Here is a 20,521-nt window from a genome sequence, read left to right as displayed (position 1 = left end):
CTTGCCAATGTTGCCTCTTTCCGGCAACAATAAGAGATGGGATCAAAACCTCTCAAGGGCAGGCAATCTGAACAAACAGTACTTGATTTTCCATAAACGTTTGTGATTACTGAACTCAGCCGATGGATGACAGATATGCTATACATTTTCAATTTTATTCATGATTTTCGAAAAACCCAATTTGTCTACTTTAGTGGCTTGCTCTAAAAGTTCCCAACAGAAATGTGCTGCCGAGGAACAATTTAAGCCTCCATAAATAATTTGGACGTCTGAACGTTTGGTCCCCTCATTGAGGCAACTCTTTAATATATGGCCCTGGATCTTGTTAATGGACACAGCCCTACTGGGGGGGGGGGGTTCTATAGATACAGAGAAAAGCCCCAGATAATGCATGTATTGTTGAGTTTATTCACTTTCACGAGTGACAAATGATAGAGTAAAAAGAAAAAGAAAAAAAAGAACAGGCCTCTCGCCAACAGACCACACTCAGATATTTATTGGTTAGAGCCTCTTATAACCCCCCTAGTTTACACAGGAACTCTAGCTACAGCTGTGGCCCTGGGGGTGGGGGGGGTGGGGGGGGGGCGGAGCCTTCTGTTTAGCCTCTACAACAACCCCAGACCTTTAACCCCTCCCACAACACAACAGGCCTTGGCCTTCCCATGCAGACATGGACCCTAAACACAGCCTGCCCCCTCCTCTCAGCCTCCAGAGCAGCTCTCCCAGCCCCTCAGCGCAGCACTATTCCCACATCTGTCCGTCCCCCTCGCTCCAATACTACCCTCCAGCGCCACCAACCCCACCCGCACTCTACCAGAGCCTCTCCCCGAGCAGGCTGAGCTTGGCATGCGTTCTGTGTGTGTGTGTGTACTGTGAAGGGTGTGTTTGGTGTGTGTGTGTGTGTGTGTGTGTGTGTGTAAGGGCGGTCTGGGGGCAGAGGGATGTGGAAGAGCAGGCCCAGTTGTTCTTTGACATTCCAGGAGAGACTCCCTGGGAAACAGTCCTCTATACAGTCCTTCAGCCTCAGACCCTTTCTCCCTCCGCACGGTTAGCCACGCCCCCTCCCCGGGCACCCAGTCTCCTTTCTTCTGCACGACAGGAAAGACATGCAGCCACCGGCAGCATACTAAACACCACACACACGCTCCTCCATACCAGCTGCGGCCCGTGGAGGAAGAGAGGGAGGGAGAGAGAGAGAGAAAGTGGGAAGAGAGGGAGGTAGAGAGAGAGAAAGTGGGAAGAGAGGGAGGGAGGGAGAGAGAAAGTGGGAAGGTTGAGGATGAACGTGGAGGAGGGGAAAAAATAGGAGCGGTGGATACTTCGGTAGTGAGCAGGTTTTTGTGTGATGTGTGTCCTGCGTGGGAGTGTGTGTTGCATGTGTGTGTGTGAGTGAGTGAGTGAGAGAGAAAGAGAGTGAGAGTGACAGAGAGAGAGAGAGAGAGAGAGAGAGAGAGGGAGAGTCAGCGTGTTTGTGTATAGGGTGTGGCTAGTGTTGGTAGCTGGCTGCTCCTCTATAACCCTGTTTGAGGAGATGAGGGGTGACAGGGTGTGAGGGCTGGCCCTCGCCCAGCCAAGCCCCTCCTCCCAGGCTTGGGGGTGACGGGAGGGGGGGGGGGGGGGGCTCCATGACGCCCCTCAGCCCAAGCTGTCACTCACCATCAGCCCTCTGAACTCAGTCCAGCTCAGCATAGGCCCTGGGAACCAGGTCACAGGCAGAGGTGGAGCTGGGCCTGGGGCAGGGCCTGGGGATGCAGACCCAACGCCTCACTCGGCTCACTCTTCCTCCCCGGTAACAGGAACCCATCTAGCTAGAGCTCCATGAAGCTGGAAGGAGGTGGTGGCGGTACTAAAACAGGCTAGGAGGCTAATTGAATTCTCCAGTTCATTCTCGGAGGACACGATTCTCCGAAAAAGACATACCAGTGGGACGATTTCAGTGGGACAGCCTGGTATTGAAGACTGTCCTTCAGTCGGTGTGGGACGTGTGTGAGTGGTATGGTTTGCGTGTGTGTGTGTGTGTTCGCATGTGTGTGTGTTCCCCAGGTCCTGGCAGGGTCCTGTTAAGTCTGGCTGTTGACAAACTTTAGGCCAGGTGAAAGCAAGGTGTACCGAGGTAGTTTGAGGACAGTCTACAGTGACACATTAAAGACAGTATTTATCTCTATACTAAACCAGAACAAACAATACCGGCAGCTCTGATCTCTGAAAGCATACTATGAGAAGTAAGAGACAAGCTTTGCTAGTTAACACGCCAAGGCTAAATTTGGGTATCCAAATCAGACCCAGGCTGAAGCTGTGAATTACATTCATCCTCAGATGACCATAGAAACTGCGAGTAACATGATGAAAACCAGCTGACAGACAGATAGTGGCTAAGGCTGGGAATGGGGCTGGACCTGGATGGCTAGTAGGTTTCTAGTGCTGGGTCCGGGGATGGGTAGCTGGGAACATTCTAGGGCTGGAGCTGGGGCTGGACCTGGGCAGATGGTAAGGTACTAGTGCTGGGTCTGGGTAGGTTTCTAGTGCTGGGACTGGGTAGGTTTCTAGTGCTGGGTCAGGGTAGTGGGTAGGTTTCTAGTGCTAGGTCTAGTGGGTAGGTTTCTAGTGCTGGGTCTAGTGGGTAGGTTTCTAGTGCTGGGTCTAGTGGGTAGGTTTCTAGTGCTGGGTCTAGTGGGTAGGTTTCTAGTGCTGGGTCTAGTGGGTAGGTTTCTAGTGCTGGGTCTAGTGGGTAGGTTTCTAGTGCTGGGTCTAGTGGGTAGGTTTCTAGTGCTAGGTCTAGTGGGTAGGTTTCTAGTGCTGGGTCTAGTGGGTAGGTTTCTAGTGCTGGGTCTAGTGGGTAGGTTTATAGTGCTGGGTCTAGTGGGTAGGTTTCTAGTGCTGGGTCTAGTGGGTAGGTTTCTAGTGCTGGGTCTAGTGGGTAGGTTTCTAGTGCTGGGTCTAGTGGGTAGGTTTCTAGTGCTGGGTCTAGTGGGTAGGTTTCTAGTGCTAGGTCTAGTGGGTAGGTTTCTAGTGCTGGGTCTAGTGGGTAGGTTTCTAGTGCTAGGTCTAGTGGGTAGGTTTCTAGTGCTGGGTCTAGTGGGTAGGTTTCTAGTGCTGGGTCTAGTGGGTAGGTTTCTAGTGCTAGGTCTAGTGGGTAGGTTTCTAGTGCTGGGTCTAGTGGGTAGGTTTCTAGTGCTGGGTCTAGTGGGTAGGTTTCTAGTGCTAGGTCTAGTGGGTAGGTTTCTAGTTCTGGGTCTAGTGGGTAGGTTTCTAGTGCTAGGTCTAGTGGGTAGGTTTCTAGTGCTGGGTCTAGTGGGTAGGTTTCTAGTGCTGGGTCTAGTGGGTAGGTTTCTAGTGCTGGGTCTAGTGGGTAGGTTTCTAGTGCTGGGTCTAGTGGGTAGGTTTCTAGTGCTGGGTCTAGTGGGTAGGTTTCTAGTGCTGGGTCTAGTGGGTAGGTTTCTAGTGCTGGGTCTAGTGGGTAGGTTTCTAGTGCTAGGTCTAGTGGGTAGGTTTCTAGTGCTGGGTCTAGTGGGTAGGTTTCTAGTGCTGGGTCAGGTTAGTGGGTAGGTTTCTAGTGCTAGGTCTAGTGGGTAGGTTTCTAGTGCTAGGTCTAGTGGGTAGGTTTCTAGTGCTAGGTCTAGTGGGTAGGTTTCTAGTGCTGGGTCTAGTGGGTAGGTTTCTAGTGCTGGGTCTAGTGGGTAGGTTTCTAGTGCTAGGTCTAGTGGGTAGGTTTCTAGTGCTGGGTCTAGTGGGTAGGTTTCTAGTGCTGGGTCTAGTGGGTAGGTTTCTAGTGCTAGGTCTAGTGGGTAGGTTTCTAGTGCTGGGTCTAGTGGGTAGGTTTCTAGTGCTGGGTCTAGTGGGTAGGTTTCTAGTGCTGGGTCTAGTGGGTAGGTTTCTAGTGCTAGGTCTAGTGGGTAGGTTTCTAGTGCTGGGTCTAGTGGGTAGGTTTCTAGTGCTGGGTCTAGTGGGTAGGTTTCTAGTGCTAGGTCTAGTGGGTAGGTTTCTAGTGCTGGGTCAGGTTAGTGGGTAGGTTTCTAGTGCTAGGTCTAGTGGGTAGGTTTCTAGTGCTGGGTCTAGTGGGTAGGTTTCTAGTGCTGGGTCTAGTGGGTAGGTTTCTAGTGCTGGGTCTAGTGGGTAGGTTTCTAGTGCTGGGTCTAGTGGGTAGGTTTCTAGTGCTAGGTCTAGTGGGTAGGTTTCTAGTGCTGGGTCTAGTGGGTAGGTTTCTAGTGCTAGGTCTAGTGGGTAGGTTTCTAGTGCTGGGTCTAGTGGGTAGGTTTCTAGTGCTGGGTCTAGTGGGTAGGTTTCTAGTGCTAGGTCTAGTGGGTAGGTTTCTAGTGCTGGGTCAGGTTAGTGGGTAGGTTTCTAGTGCTAGGTCTAGTGGGTAGGTTTCTAGTGCTGGGTCTAGTGGGTAGGTTTCTAGTGCTGGGTCTAGTGGGTAGGTTTCTAGTGCTAGGTCTAGTGGGTAGGTTTCTAGTGCTGGGTCTAGTGGGTAGGTTTCTAGTGCTGGGTCTAGTGGGTAGGTTTCTAGTGCTGGGTCTAGTGGGTAGGTTTCTAGTGCTGGGTCTAGTGGGTAGGTTTCTAGTGCTGGGTCTGGGTAAGTTTCTAGTGCTGGGTCTAGTGGGTAGGTTTCTAGTGCTGGGTCTAGTGGGTAGGTTTCTAGTGCTGGGTCTAGTGGGTAGGTTTCTAGTGCTGGGTCTAGTGGGTAGGTTTCTAGTGCTGGGTCTAGTGGGTAGGTTTCTAGTGCTGGGTCTGGGTAGGTTTCTAGTGCTGGGTCTAGTGGGTAGGTTTCTAGTGCTGGGACTGGGTAGGTTTCTAGTGCTGGGTCTGGGTAGGTTTCTAGTGCTGGGTCTAGTGGGTAGGTTTCTAGTGCTGGGTCTAGTGGGTAGGTTTCTAGTGCTGGGTCTAGTGGGTAGGTTTCTAGTGCTGGGTCTAGTGGGTAGGTTTCTAGTGCTGGGTCTAGTGGGTAAGTTTCTAGTGCTAGGTCTAGTGGGTAGGTTTCTAGTGCTGGGTCTAGTGGGTAGGTTTCTAGTGCTGGGTCTAGTGGGTAGGTTTCTAGTGCTGGGTCTAGTGGGTAGGTGTCTAGTGCTGGGTCTAGTGGGTAAGTTTCTAGTGCTAGGTCTAGTGGGTAGGTTTCTAGTGCTGGGTCTAGTGGGTAGGTTTCTAGTGCTGGGTCTAGTGGGTAGGTTTCTAGTGCTGGGTCTAGTGGGTAGGTTTCTAGTGCTGGGTCTAGTGGGTAGGTTTCTAGTGCTAGGTCTAGTGGGTAGGTTTCTAGTGCTGGGTCTAGTGGGTAGGTTTCTAGTGCTAGGTCTAGTGGGTAGGTTTCTAGTGCTGGGTCTAGTGGGTAGGTTTCTAGTGCTGGGTCTAGTGGGTAGGTTTCTAGTGCTAGGTCTAGTGGGTAGGTTTCTAGTGCTAGGTCTAGTGGGTAGGTTTCTAGTGCTAGGTCTAGTGGGTAGGTTTCTAGTGCTGGGTCTAGTGGGTAGGTTTCTAGTGCTGGGTCTAGTGGGTAGGTTTCTAGTGCTAGGTCTAGTGGGTAGGTTTCTAGTGCTAGGTCTAGTGGGTAGGTTTCTAGTGCTGGGTCTAGTGGGTAGGTTTCTAGTGCTAGGTCTAGTGGGTAGGTTTCTAGTGCTAGGTCTAGTGGGTAGGTTTCTAGTGCTGGGTCTAGTGGGTAGGTTTCTAGTGCTGGGTCTAGTGGGTAGGTTTCTAGTGCTGGGTCTAGTGGGTAAGTTTCTAGTGCTAGGTCTAGTGGGTAGGTTTCTAGTGCTGGGTCTAGTGGGTAGGTTTCTAGTGCTGGGTCTAGTGGGTAGGTTTCTAGTGCTGGGTCTAGTGGGTAGGTTTCTAGTGCTGGGTCTAGTGGGTAGGTTTCTAGTGCTGGGTCTGGTTAGCGGGTAGGTTTCTAGTGCTGGGTCTAGCGGGTAGGTTTCTAGTGCTGGGTCTAGTGGGTAGGTTTCTAGTGCTAGGTCTAGTGGGTAGGTTTCTAGTGCTAGGTCTAGTGGGTAGGTTTCTAGTGCTAGGTCTAGTGGGTAGGTTTCTAGTGCTAGGTCTAGTGGGTAGGTTTCAGCTGGATCTGGGTCTGGGTAGCGGGGCGGGTTCTGAGGCTGGGTCTGGGTGATGTTTGGAGCTAGCATGGCAGGACCCTGTGGAGTTCCAGTAGCCAGCCTCCAGGCCAGTCAAGCTCCCTGGTCGAGAGGCTGACCTCAGCCCACATAGAGGAGGAAGTGGAACACAGAAGAGAGCATCGCCCTTGACAACAAACTGTGTGCTGCCTAAAACGGTCCGTCCGTCCGTCCCCCCCGTCCCCCCCTGCCTCTCCACATCCTCCTTTCAGCTCCAACAAACGAAGACGGTTGACCCTGAGGCTGGGCGAAACGGGAGTATCAGGGCGAGCCTGTACATGTCCATTCTACTATACAGAAAAGAAAACTGGTGGATAGGAGGAGGGAAAAGAGAGAGGAGAGTTTGGAGAGAGGGGGTGGGAGGTGAGGAAGAGAGGGACAGAGAGGAGAGCAACTCTGTAAACAGGAAACCGAGACCGATAGAGATGATTAGAGACATTCCAGTATTGTACCATCTCTCTTTAGATATTCCTGCCTTTCTCTCTCTCTCTGCACTGCCCCTTCCTTCCCATCGAGGAGCTTCCCTCTCCCAGGCCAGTAGAACCCCACCTTCTCTCTCCCAGGCCAGGATAATAACCCCACCTTCTCTCTCCCAGGCCAGTATTATAACCCCACCTTCCCTCTCCCAGGCCAGTATTATAACCCCACCTTCTCTCTCCCAGGCCAGTATTATAACCCCACCTTCCCTCTCCCAGGCCAGTATAACCCCACCTTCTCTCTCCCAGGCCAGTATTATAACCCCACCTTCTCTCTCCCAGGCCAGTATTATAACCCCACCTTCTCTCTCCCAGGCCAGTATTATAACCCCACCTTCTCTCTCCCAGGCCAGTATAACCCCACCTTCTCTCTCCCAGGCCAGTATAACCCCACCTTCTCTCTCCCAGGCCAGTATAACCCCACCTTCTCTCTCCCAGGCCAGTATTATAACCCCACCTTCTCTCTCCCAGGCCAGTATAACCCCACCTTCTCTCTCCCAGGCCAGTATAACCCCACCTTCTCTCTCCCAGGCCAGTATAACCCCACCTTCTCTCTCCCAGGCCAGTATAACCCCACCTGACTGTGCACAGCTTTCTGCAGCCCGAGTGGTCCAGAGGGACGGAGAGGAGAGAGAGACAGGGAGAGAAAGAAAGACAGAGAGAGAGAGAGAGTGAGCAAGAGAAACGTTGAAGAGAAGAGAGGATGGGCCTGGAGCTTGGAGAGAGGGGGGGGGGGGCAGCAGAATGTGAGATTACGTAACAGAGCTGATTGTGACTCTGATAGCAGACTCTCCGTTCCTCTCCTGCCGTCTAGCTACGTCTGACCGGGCTGGTGTGCCTTCCAGCCTCCTAGCCCACTATCTCCTTGACCTTGGTCTTGTGCTGGGGCCTGCGGGGGGGGGGGGGGGTTCATGCATCAAACAAACAAACCACCCACCACCACCAATACCCCTTCAACCTAATCTCTGCCCCAACACAACCAGCCACCACGGAGCTGAGAGGCGTCGGACTGGTGTAGGAGTTCAGTAGGGCTGGAACGGAGCCTAACAGCACCATCATCATAACAGTCACTCAACTCCACATCCTAATACTACTTCACTATACTTCCATAAACATTCTGTCTCCCTGCCAGCTGGCATCTGTGCCAACTGTGCCATGCTTCAGAGCTCTGGAGAGGCTCGGGATCCGTCTACTCTGAAAGGTCCCCCTAACGATGTCAGTCAGCGTTCGGGAGACGATGAATAGGAAATCAATCAAGTCTGCAGCCTGGGAGTCTATCCAAGAGGAGAGGCAGACCCAGTGCAATACAACAACACTCAGATCTCTCCCCCTCTCTCTCACACACCCACACACACATGCACGCACGCACACACACACACATACAGTCGCCTCACAGCAAGAAGGTCTCTGAGCCTTTATGTGAAGAGTTTGAATGTTCTACCCGTGTTTGCAAGGGTTTCCTCCCAAAAGAACCCAATACGAAAAACATGCAGAAGAAGAGATGCTCTTCAGTCCAGTCCCTGACCAGGACTTGGACTGAGCACTTGGACTTGGTCCCCGGGTGCCATGAACGATGGCTGCCCACTGCTCCTGGCTGCCCCTGGAGGAGGATGGCTTGGATGGGAGAAGTGCAGGGAACAATTTCCACTGGCGGCGACCCCTGAAAAGTTGCATGTGTATGTGTGTGTGTGTGTGCGCTGTGTGCCGTGTCACCGCCCACTGTGTGTGCAATGTGTGTGATCACCCTGTGGCCGAATACAGACCCCCCCCCCCCCCCCCTTGGATCCTGTAATTTAAACCACACACACACTCACACTCTCTCTCTGACCAGGTGCCACGCAGTACTGTGCTGCTGCGTCTGTAATGAAACACCGTGCTCACCTTCTGCTCCCTGAGCCTGACTAACTGGAGGTAACACTGGTCCAGCCTGTCCCTCAGAGGGAGAGCAGCCCCAGGTCATGATCACCCAGTACAGGCTGAGGACTCGGGGGTAGGATGGGGCGGGGTGGGGATGGGGATGGGGCTGAGCTGGGCTGTCCATCTAGGGTAGCGTAGAGGCTAGGGAGGGACTAAACAGCCACAATGATGGCATGTTACAACTAGAGCACTGGTGTCTAGTCACTTGGCAAACATCAAATAGGCTGCAACAGGTTCCACATCCTGCCCCGCTCCTCCGCTCCGATGGGACTGATCAGCTGCCTGGGATGACGAGACATGAGGTTGAGGATGGGCAGACTAGCAGCCGCATGTCTCCTTGTCTCTCTCCCTGTTCAGCAGGTTGTGTATGAGACATGCTGTACGTCTCTCTCCCTGTTCAGCAGGTTGTGTATGAGACATGCTGTACGTCTCTCTCCCTGTTCAGCAGGTTGTGTATGAGACATGCTGTACGTCTCTCTCCCTGTTCAGCAGGTTGTGTATGAGACATGCTGTACGTCTCTCTCCCTGCTCAGCAGGTTGTGTATGAGACATGCTGTACGTCTCTCTCCCTGTTCAGCAGGTTGTGTATGAGACATGCTGTACGTCTCTCTCCCTGTTCAGCAGGTTGTGTATGAGACATGCTGTACGTCTCTCTCCCTGTTCAGCAGGTTGTGTATGAGACATGCTGTACGTCTCTCTCCCTGTTCAGCAGGTTGTGTATGAGACATGCTGTACGTCTCTCTCCCTGTTCAGCAGGTTATGTATGAGACATGCTGTACGTCTCTCTCCCTGTTCAGCAGGTTGTGTATGAGACATGCTGTACGTCTCTCTCCCTGTTCAGCAGGTTGTGTATGAGACATGCTGTACGTCTCTCTCCCTGTTCAGCAGGTTGTGTATGAGACATGCTGTACGTCTCTCTCCCTGTTCAGCAGGTTGTGTATGAGACATGCTGTACGTCTCTCTCCCTGTTCAGCAGGTTGTGTATGAGACATGCTGTACGTCTCTCTCCCTGTTCAGCAGGTTGTGTATGAGACATGCTGTACGTGATGGTTGGTCTGTGATGGACTGATCACGATCACAACGACGGACAGCCTTAATATGTCCTGAATTCCACACACGCATCCACTATATCTTCCCAGATAACTAGCTACTTTAGCTAGATAGATCGCACACTTAGCAGTTTAAAGAGGGGGTCTGGTCTACTCTTGAAATAGTTAACTAGACTATTGTCATGCAGATATCTTAATCCCCTTTATTAACCAAGTAGCCTACATTTTTGTACCAGGAATTTGTCCTGGTGTAGTCCGGGCAATGGAAGCCTGGTCAGCCAGACTGACTGACCTCTGCGTTTGTTCGCCTGAACAGGCAGTATGGAATCAGGCCAACAAGACTAGAGCTAGCCTGTCTGCCTGTTGCCTGACAGCCATGCTGTCACAGTGACTCAGTCTGATGTAATCCTGCTAACAGACAGACAGTCCCTCATGTGAGCTGGTGTCATGATGGCCACGGGTTGCTCTACAGATAAGTCAATTTGCTTTGCATACCCACCATCTAGTTTCAGTTCCCTTATGATCCTGGTTGTTATACACTGCAAGAGAGGAAAGGATGGCGGTAGTATACTGGTCTGAGATAATCAGGCATGCGGTTGGCAGACAAGTGATATGATTGAGTGTATTGACCAGGGAGAGCAGTGGTGAGCTGGTTTGTCCAGTACTGGCCAACGGGAGTCTCTGTGTTTGAACACAACAATGTTTAAGTACCAGGAAAACATGAGCTCAAAGGTTGTCATCATGTACCTGTGAGTAAGGAGTCAACCTGCCAAAATAGTAGCCAAGGCTATTTCAGGTGCTGCTGCCTACTTCTCTCATCTCCGTGTAACGTAAGCTAGAGACCTTTCCTGACACTGCACTTGAATTCCCTCTCGGGTCAGGGTTCAAAACGTACACTGCTGGGAGCTCTACTCCATGTAATCGGTAAAGTACTGACAGGAGAATGAGCTTAGTGCATCCGTCTAGTTTGCTGGATCACTTCAGCTCTAAATGCACTTGGCTGGTATCTCGTGATAGTAAAACCATGGTGTCCTGACCCGTGCTAAGCTAGTGGCTCGTGATGGTAAAACCATGGTGTCCTGACCCGTGCTAAGCTAGTGGCTCGTGCCTTTGTTATGGGACAGCGCGAGTTGGAGCACGAGAGACTTCAAACAAAAGATGGCCAGTGAACTGGGAAATCGCCCCGTTGTGACAATTAAACAGCATTCAAAATAACGCCGTTGGTCGATGCAAATGAATGTCACAATAACAGTATACACTAGCACTATGAGTCATGTTTAGGAGTCGTGATATTTGCTAAAAGCCCAAACGAACTATCAAGCGTCTGGTCGTTTCATCGCCATTCATAATCGCGATTCAAGGGAGGGGCACGTTGAGGCTAAAATAGACAAGTTGGTGAAAGAATAAGCTACAAGAACTAGGACAAGAACCCAGTAGCAAGCAGTAGTCCGTTAGAGTAACTGGCAAGATAATTAGCTCCACCAGTACAATAGCCATGTCAGGGGCTTCAGTAGCCTAACGTTACAGCGCGGGGACAAAGTCCCTGTCCATTCAGGGTCCCTGTTACTAATAGCAACAGCGGCGGTTGCAGCATCTTCGCTGGGGGGCCGTTAGCTAGCTGCTAGCAAAGAAACCCGAATAAACTTTAAATTAAATCTATTATTACCTTAGAAGCTACATCACTAGCCGGCTAGTCGCACCAATAAGCGAATGGCTTCAAGTCCCTCATAGAATAACTAGTTATTGTGAATAATAGACAAGATATCGACTTACCACCATTCCGATATCCAGGGTCGGAGGGGGGACTTTGTGTCGGAAGGACTCCGTCTTTAAATCCCAATCTCACTCGCTAGCAAAAAAAACATCTAAATGAATGAATTCATTTGGCTAGCGAGCCATTTATAAAGTAGCCACCCCGCCTGGTCGCACGGTGATGCCTGACGACGTCCTGTAGCTAGCTAACAGTTTCTCACATCTTGAAAATATCCAAACGTCTTTGTAGGTCTGTTGTTGGCGAACGCGAGCTAGCTACAGTCGCAGCTACTGTAGTAACGTTCGCCAGGTAACTAACGTTACTAACGTAACTAACGTTACAGACAATCTGACAGACTACCGACAGCGCGAGCCTGCCAGACTATCAGACGAGTCTGTGGTAGACCGAGGGCTTGGGGGGGGGAGAAGGGGGCGGGGGGATAGCGAGTGACTGACAAAATCTTTGGTGTGATGCTGTAAAATCATTGGGTAATTGCCTTCTATCTACGGTAGGCTACCTTACGAAATCTGCAATAAATGCTGTCTGGGGTACCATGAAGGCGGCACATATCGCAAGTAGTGTGGACCTTTGAGTGTCTGGCTGGAGATTCAAAACCTTGGCTCGTTGGAGCAAACAGTGCGGTCGACGTTCGCGCGGGGTCTGTGTTCGAATCCCAAACAAGCTGAAAGCTGGATGTTATTTGATCGTCTATGTTTGAAGATTGTTAGTTACCAAGATGTCTCACTTTTTACACTGGAGAATTATGAAGGCTGGCAATGGGATGCGAACCCAATTCCCCTGAGTCTTTTTGGCCCTTTACCAGTGTGTAGGCAGGGAAGACTGGTTGCGTGAATACAGATTTTGGGGTGACAATCTTTCTGTAGTCATGTAGTGACTCACTACCGGTAAACTCAACACCATGATGTTAGAGCGCCCCCGTGTGACCACAGAGACTGATTGCAATATACACGACAAGTGAAGGCAAAACAACAGAACAGCTAAGAAATAATGTATTTTATTGAAAAGTTGAGTTTTCATTCAGCCTCATCATATTCATCCAAAGCAATTAAAGTACAAATATCGAGTTTTTAAATCTTAAATGTTGGCCTGTATACATGACACTTTCCAGATTATACACAACAGGAGACATAACATTCCACATAGCCTATAATTGGATGAGCTCACATATCAGTTACCTCATTAATAGAAACAAAGATGTGTGAGGCAGCCATACTGTCAGAGGACGACCTGAGTGGTACTGAGAGGGGGATGAGGACTGAGAGGGGGATGAGGACTGAGGGGGGGGGGGGGGGGGGGGGGGGGTGAGGAGAGGGGGGGTTGAGGAGAAACGTCCAGAATCAAACTGTGGAACTAGAGGCATCCCTACTTGTTGAGCGCCCTGGTACCGAGGGCCCTGGTGCTGAGGGCCATGTAGAGAGGGAGGGTTCAAATGGGTGTGTGACCGTATAATCCTATATAACTCAATGCAATGCTAGTTCCCCAAGACTAATACAGCGTATCTTAATAGATCAGCCATGTCAAGAGAATAAGAGCTCACCAGTCTGGGATGGTCTATCTAGCACCATGGTGGGGGACTGGCAGCTCTACCTGATAGTTGAGGTGGGCTGTCCCCGAACTGGGGGGGACTGGCAGCTCTACCCTCAGTGATTCACACACACAGTCGAAAACATACATACACACACACACACACACACACACACACACACACACACACACACACACACACAGTCGAAAACGCGCACACACCCGCACAGACACACACGCACGCACAGAGAAAACACTTCCTATCTCAGCCCCAGTTTCTTCTTCTCCTTCTGTTTCTTGCGCACCACCTCCATGTTCCTGTCTTTCCACATGCTCTTCCTCAGTTTGATCGGCCTGCTGCCCACATACTTGCCTGTGGGCACACAACAAAGACATGAGTGTGTTGGCTAGAAGACAACGAGAGGGTCTCTGGCTTAAAAGCTATATAGAAGTGAAATTTGGATGATCTTTCGCTTCCGTGTCCCAAGAATATATTGTCTACACACAAGCGGACGCGCCCAAACCCAGCCTTCCCTCCCTCCCCTATGGCTCACCGTTCATTTCCCTCATAGCGCGTACGTAGTCGTTGGGGTCCTTGAAGCTGACGAAGCCGTAGCCCTTGGTCTTCCCCGTGCGTTTGTCCCGCACCACCTTGGCTTTCAGGAAGGACGGATAGCGGCTGAACGCACGCGCCAGGATGTCGTCATTCACCTCGTTGCCAAGGTCACCACAAAAGATCCGGAAATCATCTAGAAGGAGGGCGAGTGAGAGACAAGAGGCGAGCACAGGCTGAGTCTCACAACAGGTGAAGAGTGAGGGGGGGGGGTAGACAGGGAGGGGTGAGGAGAGGGGGAGGGTGAGAGGGAGGGGTGAGGAGAGGAGGGGGAGGGTGAGAGGGAGGGGTGAGGAGAGGAGGGGGAGGAGAGGGAGGGGTGAGGAGAGGAGGGGGAGGGTGAGGGAGAGAGGTGAGGAGAGGATGGGGAGGAGAGGGAGGGGTGAGGAGAGGAGGGGGAGGAGAGGGAGGGGTGAGGAGAGGAGGGGGAGGGTGAGAGGGGTGAGGAGAGGAGGGGGAGGAGAGGGAGGGGTGAGGAGAGGAGGGGGAGGGTGAGAGGGAGGGGAGAGGAGGGGGAGGAGAGGGAGGGGTGAGGAGAGGAGGGGGAGGGGTGAGGAGAGGAGGGGTAGACAGGGAGGGGTGAGGAGAGGAGGGGGAGGGTGAGAGGGGTGAGGAGAGGAGGGGGAGGAGAGGGAGGGGTGAGGAGAGGAGGGGGAGGGTGAGAGGTGAGGAGAGGAGGGGGAGGAGAGGGAGGGGTGAGGAGAGGGAGGGGGAGAGTGAGAGGGAGGGGTGAGGAGAGGAGGGGGAGGAGAGGGAGGGGTGAGGAGAGGAGGGGGAGGAGAGGGAGGGGTGAGGAGAGGAGGGGGAGAGTGAGAGGGAGGGGTGAGGAGAGGAGGGGGAGGAGAGGGAGGGGTGAGGAGAGGAGGGGGAGGAGAGGGAGGGGTGAGGAGAGGAGGGGGAGAGTGAGAGGGAGGGGTGAGGAGAGGAGGGGGAGGAGAGGGAGGGGTGAGGAGAGGAGAGGGAGAGTGAGAGGGAGGGGTGAGGAGAGTAAAGGGATGACGATGGCACAATCTGCGGGTTTTAAAAGTCTGTGGGCAATGTTTGGGCGTAAACGTGTACCCCCCATCAGGGGAATACAGTTCCAAACCACCTCTGCTCCACCAGTTCATTGTTCCATACCCGAGTCCCACTCCAGCAGACTCTGGTCCTCCCAGCTGGTGCCTGCGGCAGTGCGGATGCACTTCTTCATTTTCTCCTGCTTGCCCTTCTTCTTGTCCTCCACGCTGCCGTCTGCTGGCTGTACAACAAACACATTCAGTCAGAGACGTTTAGTCATATTGTGCTGCAACAAGAAATACCAAACTTGCCTATGATATGATGGCCTTTTTTTAAGCAGCCTTCAAATGAAAACTGAGAGCCATTTGTCTTTCTTTTATATCCTGAGTGTAATGTATTATACATTATCATTATAATGAAATGATAATGTATGGAATCACTTGGAATTGGAATCAATTCCTCATATGAATTGATTCCAATTTTGGAACAGGTTCATTTTATTTTACAACATACAATTCTTCCTCACTTATTGAAAGCAGTTTTAAATAAAATATTTCTGGTGCATGATGTCATTTGATGTTTTATAGACATAATATTTCAAGCATGCAATGTGTGAGCCCGATAATATCACGTTATATATCCGTACATTCTTCATTTGTCCAGCAAACTGAGACTTCAGCAATTGTAAACCCTGACGGAAACTCTTCCATCCAGCGACCACAAACAGAGCTATTATTACATCACTCAAACAGAGCTATTATTACATCACTCAAACAGAGCTTTTATTACATCACTCAAACAGAGCTATTATTACATCACTCAAACAGAGCTATTATGACATCACTCAAACGTGCCCAATTCCCTCAGATCTCCCCGTCAGGTGCGTAGTAGGTGAGGTGTAGGGGTGTATTATATGCGTGAGCAGCAGTGGAGAGCGCAGCCTACCTCAGTGTGTACGGGCTCGGGCTCAGGCATGCTGGGTCCGATGACGTTGTCGTCCGAGACCGCGTCCTTCTTGGCCTCCAGCAGTCCAGCGGCGATCACTGCTGCCTGCTGCTCTGCCACCTTCGCAGCCAGCTCCTCCTGGGGGAGTCAATATAAACATGATCAATATAAACATGATCAATATAAACATGATCAATATAAACATGATCAATATAAACATGATCAATATAAACATGATCAATATAAACAGCGATCGATAAGAAACAAACTGGAGTGTTTCACTGCTGGGGGTGTTTTGGGATTTGAAATGTGGGGTTGCAGTGTAAATGGGCGGAACCGGGGACTTGTGAAACCGATGACGCAGGCGCCCACGTTTGTGTCACCCTTTTCCTTTCCCACAACCCCCAGCTAGATCCACAGACTACATCAACAGAAAGGAGAAAGATTATTTGAATGTACAAGCTTTGTGTGACTAGGATGGATGTTGTTGTCGAATGGCCGTGTCGTGTGGACGACACGCACGTTTGCCACCTCCAAATTGAGCGGTGGAAAAAAGATCCGTTTGAGCGAGAGTGTGCATGTGGGAAAGACCTTAGGTTGAGTATCAAACAAGACCTTTTAATACGGAAATGACAGTTCCACCTCGGTCCAAGCAAAGACATCTCTGGTCTTATTTTTCACCATTGACTTCCTCCGTAGTCGGCTATTTTCTGCAGCCACAGCCTCTCACACTTTCTCAAGAGAGGTCAAAACCAAGTTGGGTTAGGGAAGCAGGACTCGTAGTAAAGAACGAGACCTGTTAACTGTTTGTGTACTAAATACATTGACTACACACTGATGGACAACAGTGGTTATATATACATAATTTTAAAAATATATATATTGTTAAGGACAATTCAGTAGTCTGCTTCCCGTTTACGCCGACACGTGCGTGACCAGTGTACGTGAATTGTCACAAAATATGCATTTTCAGGAGTGTTAGTAAGGACAGATTATTTTTGAAACGGTGCTGAAAACGCTAGTGTGAATGGAGCACGGATTACGACGAGGCGGAATTATAGAGTAACTTGGAGGGGAAGCCCTGCCTTGCTTCCACGCTAGACTTTCACGAAACAAAGTCAACGGCACGTGAATCCTCCATTCTGTATTTATCCAAGTTTGTCAGAAACGTGCTGCTTATGTCAGCTGTGCCGCCTCTAGTCACACGTCAGTGTCACTCTTAGGGAGGGGGGCTGTACCATGTCACATGTCAGTGTCACTCTTAGGGAGGGGGGCTGTACCATGTCACACGTCAGTGTCACTCTTGGGGAGGGGGGCTGTACCATGTCACACGTCAGTGTCACTCTTAGGGAGGGGGGCTGTACCATGTCACACGTCAGTGTCACTCTTAGGGAGGGGGGCTGTACCATGTCACATGTCAGTGTCACTCTTAGGGAGGGGGGCTGTACCATGTCACACGTTAGTGTCACTCTTAGGGAGGGGGGCTGTACCATGTCACACGTCAGTGTCACTCTTAGGGAGGGGGGCTGTACCATGTCACACGTCAGTGTCACTCTTAGGGAGGGGGGCTGTACCATGTCACACGTCAGTGTCACTCTTAGGGAGGGGGGCTGTGTACCATGCGCGCCTGTCTCTGGGCACGGAGGTCAGGCCTCTTGGGGGCCGGGGGGGCCGTGTAGACGGTGGGAGCCGCCTGGAAGACCGACGGGGTGATCTTGGCGGGCTGCTGCTGCGCCGCTGGCCTGCTGGAGGGGGGTGACGCCATCGGGTTCATGCCCCCGGCCTGAGGAAAGAGAAGGGGGCGGGGAGAGCGGAGGGAGAGAGGGATGGGAGGGAGAGAAGCGAATGGTTGAGTCGACCGCGCCTGCTTCTGCACGCCACAGAAACAAGTTACCGAGCATTCGATTTCCCTTAGCAGAGTGCTATGGCGGAGACAGCCGATGTGTTCTCTCTCCGCTGGACACTGGAGGAGATATCAAATCTCCCATCACCTGCTCCACTACCTCCACCCCTAAGCACTGCTACCTCCCACTAGCCCTACATCTTCAACCCCCTGACCCTACACAGAGTACCACCTTCCCACAACTCTAACCCCTGAAGCCTAGCTGTATACTCCAAGCTTTCTGCTGGCTAACAGCACGCCCCTGTTCCCTCCCAGTAGCGTAGGCCCAGCCTCACCCCCCCCCCCGAATCCCGCTTTCCCTACGCCCTAGCCCGGCAGACACTGACCGAGGGTGTGGAGCCCATGTGTCCCATAGGGGCCATGCTGTGTTGGTGCTGGGGCTGAGGCTGATGTTGGGGCTGAGGCTGATGTTGGGGCTGATGCTGGTGTTGGGGCTGATGCTGGTGTTGGGGCTGATGCTGGGGCTGATGCTGGTGTTGGTGCTGAGGCTGGGGGGGTCCTTGCAGGGGGGGGGCCATGGAGTGTTGAGGGGGGCCTTGCATCGGGGGCGCCATCATCATGGGTGGAGGCGGAGGGGGCCGTGGCAGAGGGGGGGCCATCATGCCCTGAGGGGGGGGTCCACGCATCCCTGGCATCCTCTGTCCTACTGGAGGAATGGATACAGAGACACATAATATATAATTCCACAGTAGCTCATCCGATGACTACAGTACAGTGTATATACTGTAGATATGCAGTCAAGTGAGGATAATACTTGAGGATAATACTGCTAATACTTTTCACTGGATGTGAATAAGGGCCTCTACTTTGTCCCTGTATTTTCCACAGGTGTAGTTTGTGGAAGATACATTGCATATTGCATCTACGTATATACAGTACATTTCTTTCAGTACATTAAACTAAAAAAAATATCACTGTGGATGCTGTGCTTAGTTCACACATGCAGCCTTTACAGTAGGATTCAATGGAGGCAGAGAATTTGGTGGGGCAGCTGTTTCTTTACACAGGGAGATACTGGGAGGCAACTAAGTATCTACTGCCAACTCGAAAGCCAGCATGGAAACCAGGTTTTGGCAAAACAGTACATGATGGATTCTTTCTTTACAACAGAAAAACAATGCTTGTTGGCAAGTCTTCTCAGCGAAACCTGTTGTCCACACAGTGTAAAGCAGACCACGGTGAGAGATTAGGGAGAGTGTGAGTGTGTGGGCAAAAATGGGGGTGAGTGTGACAGAACGTAAAAACAAGCATAGATGATGGGAGGAGCACTGACCTGGTCTCTGCAGGATGTGAGGTACAAATGCTGGTCTCATCATGGGTGGAGGTCGGACTGGGGGCACTGGAGACAAACAAACAAACAAATAAACACACACACACACTTATGATCTACATTTATCCAGATCCTAAAAGATCTAGCTAACTTGATAAGTACCTAGTTAAGAGACTTCACATTCCAGACCTGAGCTTCTCACCAACTATACCACTCCGACACTCAGTGTGCCTTGAGCGTAAGAATAAGAAATACTAAAGAGACGGTATGGTTAGTCATTATCGCTGTGAGTACATGAATAAGGTACACCTGTGAAGCAATGTGCCAGGAGTAGAAGTATATGGTAAATGGACTGCACTCATATAGCACTTTTATCCAGAGCGCTTTACAATGGCCTCTCAATTCACACACCAATGGCGGCAGCTGGCCTGCTCATTGGGAGCAATTTGGGGTTCAGAGTCTTGCCCAAGGAATCTTCGACATGTGGACAGGAGGAGGCGGGATTCGCACCGCTGACCCTACGATCGCTGGACGACGCGCTCTACCTCCTGAGCCCCAGCCGCCCCGTGGAGAGGTGCTAGCAGCGTTACCTGGGCCTACGAAGGCAGGCGGAGGGGGACCTACGAAGGTGGCAGCCCTGGCATCCAGAGTCTGCTGTACCTGAGGGAGACGAGGAGGAGAGGAAAGGGACTCACACACATGGGACTAGTATGACGACATGTAGAACATGTAACGCTAATACGTCAAATCAGTCTGGAGCTAAAGCCCAGCCTACTCAAGCGCGCGAAAAAGATATTCAGCAGAGTCACATTTCGTGCTCACCAAGCCCAACTTACATCTACCATCAGAACAAAAGGGTATCCAAATGAACTATTTCTTTTGGGCCAGTATATTGTGCGTTTTGGCATATAGTGTGGTTCCAAGGCACCTCAAGCAATAGCCACTTGTCTGCACATGTTTTATTAGATGACAGTACTTGTCTGTAGGTGTTGGTTCCGATGATAGCTCGGACTATTGGAACCGCTAGGGCCACGGGAACCGCCTCCATCATGGCTGGACCCCCCCCGGACCCGGCCACAGGACCACCCAGGACCTCCTGCTCAAACCTGCATGATGGGGATAGTCATGACTTGCAAGCTATTTAGCCAGTTGGCTGCCAAGTAGCACCACAAACAGAGCATCAATAATGTTACAACCACTATCCCCAGGCCAAACTCAATGGGCTTTAGACAATGTAGCTACTTACAGCGCCATTTCGGCTTCCATCTCTTTCAACCGCTCCTCTCCCGATTTCAACGCCATCCTGCAAACACAGTGTGGGGTCAAGCGACTGGGATTTCGGGCTAAGGTTAGCTAGCTAGACCGCTAGCTAGACGGAACTATGCTGGTTGTAGCTGGGAGACAGGGCTAGCTAGCTAGCACCAACGTCTGTAACGTTAGCAAGCTAGCGGACCAGGAAAGTAGCCAGATAGTTAAATACTGAATCAACAAGCAATTGCAATACTATAACATTAGGCTATGACTGCATTTAACGTGATGCTCCGAAAGTCTTCAATCTGAATGTGGTATATCATAGATGAGTTCACAGGTACAAGCTAGGGCTTGTTGCTAGCGTGTTAGCTTCCTCTGCCATCTGCTAACGTCTTCTTCTTCTCCCAGTTAATGGCGGACCACAGACCAGCGTGTGCAGGTGCATACCGCCACCTACTGGACCGGAGTGTATAAAATCAGGACTACATGCAGGGGTCGGTTTTTGATGTACCGGTATTGTGATGAAATGCTATGTACGCACATATGAATACTAAAATAATGCTTGTGTTTGAACTAGAGCAGGAATTGGACACACCAGACAGTCTATCAGTAGCACAATGTCAGCTACATGAATCACCTATGAATTATTTTATTGTTGGCTGCAAGAACTGTCTGATATGCAAGAACCACCACCAAGTGAGCAGAAACGTC

At 51.2% G+C, this 20,521-nt stretch overlaps 2 protein-coding genes across 2 annotated transcripts in view; both read right to left on the bottom strand.

Annotated features, from left to right (window-relative positions):
- Positions 1-11,348, bottom strand: part of arhgap33 (Rho GTPase activating protein 33) — a gene marked incomplete at its 3' end in the record, with an annotated part of 42,137 nt that extends 30,789 nt beyond the window's left edge. The window contains exon 1 of the mRNA XM_084444664.1: positions 11,308-11,348. Within this exon, the coding sequence (XP_084300790.1) occupies positions 11,308-11,313 (6 nt within the window). The 5' untranslated portion in view covers positions 11,314-11,348. The remainder of the gene's footprint in view (positions 1-11,307) is intronic.
- A 1,297-nt stretch (positions 11,349-12,645) lies between these two features.
- Positions 12,646-20,178, bottom strand: rbm42 (RNA binding motif protein 42). Its single transcript, XM_084443774.1, has 10 exons — positions 19,806-20,178; positions 19,536-19,665; positions 19,150-19,219; positions 18,563-18,628; positions 17,616-17,935; positions 17,005-17,169; positions 15,387-15,524; positions 14,565-14,682; positions 13,387-13,581; positions 12,646-13,205 (listed from the first exon to the last, which is right to left on the bottom strand). Exons 1-10 carry the CDS (start codon positions 19,859-19,861, stop codon positions 13,093-13,095), a joined length of 1,371 nt encoding a protein of 456 aa, XP_084299900.1. The 5' UTR covers positions 19,862-20,178; the 3' UTR covers positions 12,646-13,092.
- Positions 20,179-20,521: the final 343 nt, after the last annotated feature.

Source organism: Borostomias antarcticus (genome assembly GCF_949987555.1).
Source record: "Borostomias antarcticus genome assembly, chromosome: 10".
Classification (NCBI taxonomy): Eukaryota; Metazoa; Chordata; class Actinopteri; order Stomiiformes; family Stomiidae; genus Borostomias; species Borostomias antarcticus.
The sequence above is the reverse complement of the archived record's forward strand: the minus strand, read 5'-3'. Positions and strand labels throughout refer to the sequence as shown.